Consider the following 9,150-nt stretch of genomic DNA (forward strand, 5'->3'; position numbering starts at 1 on the left):
CAGGGGCAGCCCCAGCTGCTCTGGGCACCCTGTGCCAGGGCCTGCCCACCCTGCCAGGGAACAATTCCTCATTGCCAAGATCCCATCCAGCCCTGCCCTCTGGCACTGGCAGCCATTCCCTGGCTTCTGTCCCCATTCCCCTGAGGACTGTCGCTCTCCTCCACCCCAGTCCCACTCGTTCCAGGTGAATTGCAGCGGCTGCAGCCGCTGTGGGTGAAACACCTTTGGATTCCCGTTTTTTGGCTTGGAAGTCACAGTCTGGCAGAGCCTAGAGGATAAATGAGGAAATGAGAGGTGTAATGGCAGGATGGGGGTTTTGGCTCGCAGGGTAGGAGCTTGTGCCTTGTCTTTTGTCCTTACGCAGCAAAAAACAGCTATTGCCCAAAACCTGTTGCTGGAAGAGGAAGGATTGCGAAGCATTACAAAGGAGGGCAGAGGAGCTGTTTGTACAGGCAGAGAGTGACAGGACATGGCACAATGGTTTTAGACTGCCGAGGGGCAGGGCTGGATGGGACATTGGGAATGAGGAATTGTTCCCTGGCAGGGTGGGCAGGCCCTGGCACAGGGTGCCCAGAGCAGCTGGGGCTGCCCCTGGATCCCTGGCAGTGCCCAAGGCCAGGCTGGACACTGGGGCTGGGAGCAGCCTGGGGCTGGGTGGGCTCTGAGATCCCAACCAGGGGGTGATTCTCACTCTGGAATTCCAATCGTTCTGCTTCTGTGACCTCTCCCTTCCCCTGGGCCAAGCCCAGCTGTTCCCTGTGCTGCTGCTCCAGGGTAAAGCTCTGGTTCTGAGTTTCTTTGCACATCAGGGTCCTTCATAGCCTTTCCTGGTGTCACATCTAAGGGGCCTCCTCTTCCTTCTTCTGCTGAAATGTTGACTGAAATTTTCCGCTGGCTCCTGCACCCAGGGATGTCGTAAGCATCAAGCATCATGTGCTCCTCCTGGGATTTCCCCTGACTGTGGGGTTTGCTCTGCTGCCATTTCTTGCTTTCTTCTGTTGCTGAATAGATTTTGTTATATAATCATTCTTATTTTCAGCCGTCAGTGTTGGTGAACATCTCCTGAGCGAAGCAGTAATTTTTGTGTATTGGAACAGTTTGGGTTGGTTTGGTTTGTTTGAATTTGACAGGGGAAAGAGATGGGCAGATGTGCTAAAAGCATTTCTGGTTTTTAATCTCTTCTTTCCACAGAAGTCTAATCCCTTGTAATGGTTTCTCAGAACCAAAGTGTCATCATGCTCAAGTGGACAAACAGGAATTGGTTTTAAGTGTCTGGCTTTTAATCATTAATAAAATAGGCCAGATAGAAATGTTGATTTTTAGGCTTTTCTTTGCATATCCAGTTACAACCTAAATCACAAAATTTCCCTGCTGATTAAACATCACTGAGTTTTCTCCTTCCTTCCTGCATAGCTGTTCATTGGGAAATTAATGATTTGTGGAATTAATTTAGGGAAGCAAGCACAAAACTCATTGGAAATAGGGAAATATGTGAAAGGGTGGATGCCTGGATCACATATTCCTGTCTGTTGGGAGAAACTGGATCAGTACTCCAGGAAACAAGTGCAGTGGTGTTGAACAGGAAAATGTGCAAGGCAAAGAGAGGAGGGTTAAAATATCAGACCTGCTGAAAAAGCACAAACTTCTACCCATAAATTACACAGCATTGTTTTGTTGGGTGTTTTTAGAAACCCCAAAAGTATCAGGGCACAGCAGTGTTAGTTAGAAGGAAAAGATTAGGTCATGTCTCATAAATTAGACCTCTAGTAATTAATCTCAGCCAGTTTATTGTGATTTTTTTTACACTGCTTCAAGCAAGTTGAACCATTTGGAGGGAATACAAAAGAGAACAATAAAATTCCTTCAGGAAGCTGAAATTTTGCTTAAAAGGAAAACTTCAAGAATGGCTGCTGCCATTCAGCTTTCTCTTGGTTGGGAGCTGTGTTGAGAATTACCTTCCTGGGGTATTTCCCAGCTGAACAGAACACAGGCTGGGTTAAAGCTCAGAAAATCTCTGCTCAGAGCATGGATCTGGACAGGATCTTCCTCCTTTTTGCCATCTGGCCTGCTGAGGTCTAACAAGGAGTTCTGGAAAGCCTCATGCTCGAGAAATTAAGGATTTGAAAAGATGGGGAGGATACACTAAATATTTGAATTTCTACCCCAGGCAAACAAAAATACTCTAATAATTGGAATGTGGTAGTGTTTTTATCAGTTGGAGTCTGTGGGGCCCTTGTTGTCACAAAGGGTTTTGGCTGAATTGAAACCATCTGTTGGATAAATATCTGGGGAAAAACCTGGTTTTTCCTTTGTTTTCTTATTTTCTGAGCAAACGTCCTTTGGCATTCTCTGGGTTTGTCCTACTCTGTCAGAAGAGCAACAAATTCCTGCCTTGTGGGAATAAATTCTGTAGTGGGATCACAAGGGTTTATTGAATTATTTGGCTTTCATGGTTTTGTGCTTTCGGGAGTTATTTCCCAAAATCATGTGGGTCCAACTTAATTCTCCAAAAGGATTTTGGAGAATTCAGTCATTCTGCTTTTCCACATGTTCCCTTTGTAGAAAGGGAACTTGTGCAGAAAAATAAATTCGGTTTGTAAGGAAGAGCCTTTCCCAAGGTCAGGTTCAGGGTAAGCCATTGGTGTCCAGAGAGTGCCCAGCTGAAATGGGATTTCTTGGCTCTGGGTTCCTCCTCATACAATCAAATATCAGACTGGTCCCAAACAGCAATTTCAGATACGACTTCAAAATTGTGACCATTGGGAAGTCATTAATAAATGACTTCAGATAAAATAGAACCAAATAAAATAGAATGTCATAGCTAAGAGATGTGGTTTGTTTTGTTTCAATTTATTTTATTTAGTTTTAATTTTTATTTATTTAATTTCATTTTATTTAAATTTGATTGCATTTTGTTTTAATTTTTATTATATCTAAAATTTTTATTTTAGTATTCTATTGTGTTTTACTTATTTAACGTATCTTTATTTTCATTCATTTTTATTTTGTTTTCTATTTTAATTTTATATTTATTTTATTTTTTACTTTTTAGTTTTTATTTTACTCATTTTATTTTATTTTTGTTCTACTTTATTTTATTGTATTTATTTCTATTATTGTTATTATATTTTATTTATTTTAGATTTTGTTTTATTGTAATATTTTACTTTAATTTTATATTAATATTTTCTTTTCTTTTTCTTGTAATATTTTATCTTAATTGTATCCTCATATTTTATTTGCTTTTTATTATATTTTGTTTTAACATTTTATTTTAATTTTACTTTAATATTTTAATTTCTTTTTATGGTAATATTTTATCTTAAATTTATCCTAATATTTTATTTACATTTTATCATAATACTTTATTTTATTTTAACATTTTATTTTCATTTTATCTTTATACTTTCTTTGCTTTTTATGGTAATATTTAATCTTAATTTCATCCTAATATTTTATTTGCTTTTTATCATAATACTTTGTTGGTTTTTTTAAATGTTTTATTTTAATTTTATCTTTATATTTTCTTTTTTTCTGATTGTAACATTTGATTTCTGTGCTCACTGGTGTCTCCTAGGCCAGAGCAGCCTGCCGAGCCCTGAGGACGTGCGGGTGCACGTGGTGAACACCAATTTCACCCTGAGCTGGGACTACAGGGGGAGTGACCCCAGCGTGACATTCTCAGCCCAGTTCCAGTGGTGAGTGCCATCCCTGGCACTGGGGTACAGGGGGAGTGACCCCAGCGTGACATTCTCAGCCCAGTTCCAGTGGTGAGTGCCATCCCTGGCACTGGGGTACAGGGGGAGTGACCCCAGCGTGACATTCTCAGCCCAGTTCCAGTGGTGAGTGCCATCCCTGGCACTGGGGTACAGGGGGAGTGACCCCAGCGTGACATTCTCAGCCCAGTTCCAGTGGTGAGTGCCATCCCTGGCACTGGGGTACAGGGGGAGTGACCCCAGCGTGACATTCTCAGCCCAGTTCCAGTGGTGAGTGCCATCCCTGGCACTGGGGTACAGGGGGAGTGACCCCAGCGTGACATTCTCAGCCCAGTTCCAGTGGTGAGTGCCATCCCTGGCACTGGGGTACAGGGGGAGTGACCCCAGCGTGACATTCTCAGCCCAGTTCCAGTGGTGAGTGCCATCCCTGGCACTGGGGTACAGGGGGAGTGACCCCAGCGTGACATTCTCAGCCCAGTTCCAGTGGTGAGTGCCATCCCTGGCACTGGGGTACAGGCCTTGGTGCAGCTGGAGGCTGTGTGCTCTGGTTGTGTCAGTGCTGCTGGAGAAAGAGCCCAGCCCCAGGTGAGCACAGGCACCTTTCAGGAGCTGTGCAGAGTGATGGGGGCAGCCCTGAGTCTCCTTTTCTCCAGGCTGAGCAGCCCCAGCTCCCTCAGGGGTTCCTCTCAGGGTTTGTGTTCCCTCTCCAGCCTCATTGTCCCCTCTGGCTGCACTCAAGACTCTCAATGGCCTTCCTAAATTTAGTCTGGTTTGTTTGGTTTTTCTGTAGCTATGGCCAAACACAGAGGATTTGAGGGAATTTTCAGTATAACTTTCAACTAATTTCTCAGAGTTCATTGACCCACATTTCTCAGCTGCAAGTTTAATGCCCAGACAAAACAATTTAAAGTTTGTTCTTAAATATTTCCTTGGTTTCCTTCAGTTGTTCCATATCCCAGTTCTTTTGCACACATTAGCACAAGCAGTCTGTGGCACTTTCCTGACAAGTAAATATTGAAAAACATTTCTGAGATAAAATTACTGAAATTCTGAGCAACCTGGGATCATGGAAGGTCTCATGGCAGGGGTGGAACAGGATGGGCTTTAAGGTCCCTCCCAAACCATTCTGGGATTTTGGATTTTAAAAAAATAGCTCTTATTTTCCAATATGTAGATAAGAACAGCTGCTTTGAAAGTAGATTTACTTTTAAAAATATCAGACTGGTCTGAAAGACATGGTAGGAGTTGAGGATGAGCAATTACTCCTTCAAGTCTGTGCCTCCTTTTTTGGCCAGGACATATTAAATGTCTTTATAAATCTTTTTCTTTACTGAGGTGTGGATGTGTGCTGATTAAAAAAGAGCTGCTGAAAAGCTGATTGTTGCTGAACTCCACTTTTCACCTCTGTGGTTTTTATTTTCCCTTAATTTCCATTCCTGGCTCATGTGATGATTAGTGGAGTTCTGCTGGTTTTATGCTCCTGTACCCACTTTTGACAAGACTTTAAAATTTCTTCCCATGAATTATAAAATCTTTGCCAGGCTAGGAAATGTAATAATCCTGAGGATGTAATTCTGTGATCTGGCAGTTGTAGGATAATTTATAAGGAGATAACACCGATTGCACTGCTGATAAAGCAGCATGAAAAGGGGTGATGTTTATAAAGTTAAGAAGAAAATAAGAATAATTTCAGTGGTTGTGGATTGGATTTATCCCAGGCTATTTATCCTGGGATGTTTCATAAATAACTGTGTAGTTATTGTATTTTGCCATTATTGGCTTTTCTAAATTATTTTGATGGAGTACAGTTTGTAATCTCTTTTTAACTGCTTTTGATGTAGTATAATTTGTCAGCCTTTTCTAGTTAATACTCTAATCCCTGTGTGGATTGTATATCTTAGTGTGATAGATATATATTATAGTTTGGGCTTTTGCAAAATATTATGCACTGTGTATTATAACATTAATTTCTGCAGAAGTAATTGTAGTAGTGAAGAAATAATAATGAATATAACAACTTATTATTTTGTATTATTATATTAATATTAATGATATTAAAAATTAATAAAATAATGATTTTAGTTGTGAAATAACTAATGCCTTTATTTTTGTGACTAACTGACAATAGTGAAATATCTATTTAGTATCTATTCAATAGTGAAATAGCTAATATTGATTGAAAGTACTTGTAAAACTGGCTACAATTCTGTGTGATAAGAAAACATTGGAAAGAACTAGGCAAATAGCACCAAAAGAGCAAAAGAAATCCACCACTGCCCCTTGGGCTATCAATAGCTGTCAAACCACAGACCAGGGGGCCTTGTGAGGAAATAAAATACAAAACTCTCACAATCCCACGTGCATTGTGCTCTAAGAAGATGAAATCATGGGCCAAACTAAGATAAAGAATTCCTGGAGCATGTGAACTTCAGGGAAGGTTGAATATGTACAATCTTCATGCGAATGCATTTGACTCATGCCCTGAGAAAGTGCCTCAGAACTGTTCCAGTCAATGTGTGCTTCTGGCAGTTGCCAGGCACCCCAGAGCTGGCACTGTCCCTGCTACCCCTTATTCAACTTGTCACCAACTTAGAGTGAGCCTTGTGTCTCACAGGCTGTTGATCCCAGGCTGTTTATCCTGGGGTGTTGTTTAATGTGGGCTGTTTATCCTGGGCTGTTGTTTATTCCAGGCTGTTTCTCCTTGGGCTGTTGTTTCTCCTGGGGCTGTTGTTTATCTGGGGTGTTTCTCCTGGGGCTGTTGTTTATCTGGGGTGTTTCTCCTGGGGCTGGTGTTTATTTTGGGGGTTTCTCCTGGGGCTGTTGTTCTCCTGGGGCTGTTGTTCATCCTGGGGCTGTTGTTTCTTCTGGGGCTGTTGTTTATCCTGGAGCTATTGTTTCTTCTGGGGCTGTTGTTTATCTGAGGTGTTTCTCCTGGGGCTGTTGTTTCTCCTGGGGTATTGTTTATCTGGAATGTTTCTCCTGGGGCTGTTGTTTATCTGGGGTGTTTCTCCTGGGGCTGTTGTTTATCTGGAGTGTTTCTCCTGGGGCTGTTGTTTATCTGGAGTGTTTCTCCTGGGGCTGTTGTTTATCTGGGATGTTTCTCCTGGGGCTGGTGTTTCTCCTGGGGCTGTTGTTTCTTCTGGGGCTGTTGTTTCTCCTGGGGTATTGTTTATCTGGAATGTTTCTCCTGGGGCTGTTGTTTATCTGGAGTGTTTCTCCTGGGGCTGTTGTTTATCTGGGATGTTTCTCCTGGGGCTGGTGTTTCTCCTGGGGCTGTTGTTTATCTGGGATGTTTCTCCTGGGGCTGGTGTTTAATCCGGGCTGTTCTCTGTCCCACAGGCCAGAGCTGGAGCCCACGGGCTGGCAGGAGCTGCCAGGGTGCCAGGCTGTGGCTGGCACAGGCTGTGACTTCTCCTCGGCCATCTCGGAGTACTACGATGCCCACTACGTGCGCGTGAGGGCCCAGGCAGGGCCACTGGTGTCCCCGTGGTCCCAGGTCCTGGAGATGGTGCCAGAACAAGTTGGTACGAGCTCGGGGTTTGCAGGGACGATTTGCTTCCTTTAGCACCTCGGGAGGAGTCTGCTCCCTGTCCTGCTCAGGTGGGAGCCCACCTGCAGAGCCTCCAGCCCTGAGATCCAGCAGCAGGAGCACCTGGAGCTGCTGGAGGGAGCCCAGAGGAGCCACGGGGCTGGAGCCCCTCTGGAGCCAGGCTGGGAGAGCTGGGGGTGCTCACCTGGAGAGGAGAAGCTGCAGGGAGAGGTCAGAGCCCCTGGCAGGGCCTGAAGGGCTCCAGGAGAGCTGCAGAGGGACTGGGGACAAGGCCTGCAGGGACAGCAGCCAGGGAATGGCTGCCAGTGCCAGAGGGCAGGGCTGGATGGGGTCTTGGCAATGAGGAATTGTTCCCTGGCAGGGTGGGCAGGCCCTGGCACAGGGTGCCCAGAGCAGCTGGGGCTGCCCCTGGATCCCTGGCAGTGCCCAAGGCCGGGCTGGACACTGGGGACACTGGGAGGTGTCCCTGCCATGGCAGGGGTGGGATGGGATGAGCTTTAAGGTCCTTCCCAACCCAAAGCAGTCAGGAATGAGGGATTGTGGGAAAACCACGTGTGGTTTCCACTGCTGGTACCAGTAGGACAGGGGAAGTTTCCCAACAGGAACGTGAGATCAGGCATCTGCAGGTCATGGAATGCTGCAATTCTGTCTTTTCTGGAAAGGGAAAACTATTCCAGGTGGTGCTGGTTTCCTGACTGAATTTCCTGTCACTCTGTATTTTCCCAGATTATTTATTGGAACAGTCCTTTTTGATGGTAGATTTTTGTTGAATCCCAGACTGGTCTGGATTGAGAGGGACCTTAAAACCCATCCAATTCCACCCCTTCCAGGGACACCTTCCATAGACCAGGTTGCCCCAAGAACCCCATTTTTGGGAAGTTTGTGGCTTTTCGGCAGTTCCAGTGCTACTGAATCCTTTCTCTGAAGTTGGATTTATTGGACTGAGCTAAATCCCTTGCCTTGCAGGTTTTAGAATAATTTATCCTGATTCTTTTGGACAACATTTGCTGGAAATATTTAATCTTAACTGCTTTTAGAACCTGGTGATGGTAGTTGGTTGCTAGGTAAAATTACTTTTAGAAACTGCCAGAGTCATGAAAACTTAAGATCCTGTGGGTGATTATTCAAAATTATTAAAAATAAGAAACCATAGACAGGTATTTTAGGTTTATTATTTAAACCACTTCTTGGGGTTTATTTTCTCAAAGTAGACATGTTTAATGTTTCTTTTTTCTTTCCATATTTGCAGCTCAGATTGGTCCACCAGGACTGGAATTGCAGTCCACAAATGGAGTTGTAAAAGTTACAGTTTCTCCTCCAGAAGCAAATCAGAGGAAAAAAATGTGGATCAATGATCTGAGTTTTAAATATAACCTGGTCTTCTGGGAAAACTCCTCCCATGCTCAGGTATGAGCACTTCTTTTTTGTTATGTGTGTTTGAAAGTTGGGAGAGGTTTTTTTTTCTTGGTGGGATGATTTTGTTCTTACCACAGGATTGTTTTATAGGGATTGCCCTGATCCAGGGACTTTTTTGGGGTGCTGCCATTGTGAACTGGCTTCCAAGGCAGCATGTGTGTCCTGCAGAGCACCCAGAGCTCTCCTGTGAAGAGCAGGGGAGAAACTCTTCCTTTTTAATCTTTTTTAGGGAAGTGAGAGTCATCTAAATTAGGGCAGGGATCAAAGGGCAATCTGTGTTCTTTTTGGAGGTCAGATCAAAATCATCACTTCAGAAAGGACCTGGAGGGGCTGGAGTGTGTCCAGGGCTGGGAAGGGGCTGGAGAATTCCTGAGGGAGCTGGGAAGGGGCTGGAGAATCCCTGAGGGAGCTGGGAAGGGGCTGGAGAATCCCTGAGGGAGCTGGGAAGGGGCTGGAGAATCCCTGAGG

The 9,150-nt window shown here is 44.2% G+C and overlaps 1 protein-coding gene across 2 annotated transcripts in view; it reads left to right on the forward strand.

Annotated features, from left to right (window-relative positions):
- Window positions 1-3,579: 3,579 nt before the first annotated feature.
- The window catches only part of IFNAR1 (interferon alpha and beta receptor subunit 1), a 14,560-nt gene continuing 8,989 nt past the window's right edge, over window positions 3,580-9,150 (forward strand). The window contains exons 1-3 of one of the 2 annotated variants that reach the window (XM_031062637.1): window positions 3,580-3,698; window positions 7,056-7,240; window positions 8,516-8,673. In XM_031062637.1, coding sequence (XP_030918497.1) covers window positions 7,222-7,240; window positions 8,516-8,673 — 177 coding nt within the window. In that variant the 5' untranslated portion in view covers window positions 3,580-3,698; window positions 7,056-7,221. Of the gene's footprint in view, window positions 3,699-4,162; window positions 4,203-7,055; window positions 7,241-8,515; window positions 8,674-9,150 lie in introns of those variants that run through there. The other variant, XM_031062636.1, reaches the window with a different exon arrangement.

The sequence above is a fragment of the Geospiza fortis genome, unplaced genomic scaffold (genome assembly GCF_000277835.1).
Source record: "Geospiza fortis unplaced genomic scaffold, GeoFor_1.0 scaffold96, whole genome shotgun sequence".
NCBI classification, from domain to species: Eukaryota; Metazoa; Chordata; class Aves; order Passeriformes; family Thraupidae; genus Geospiza; species Geospiza fortis.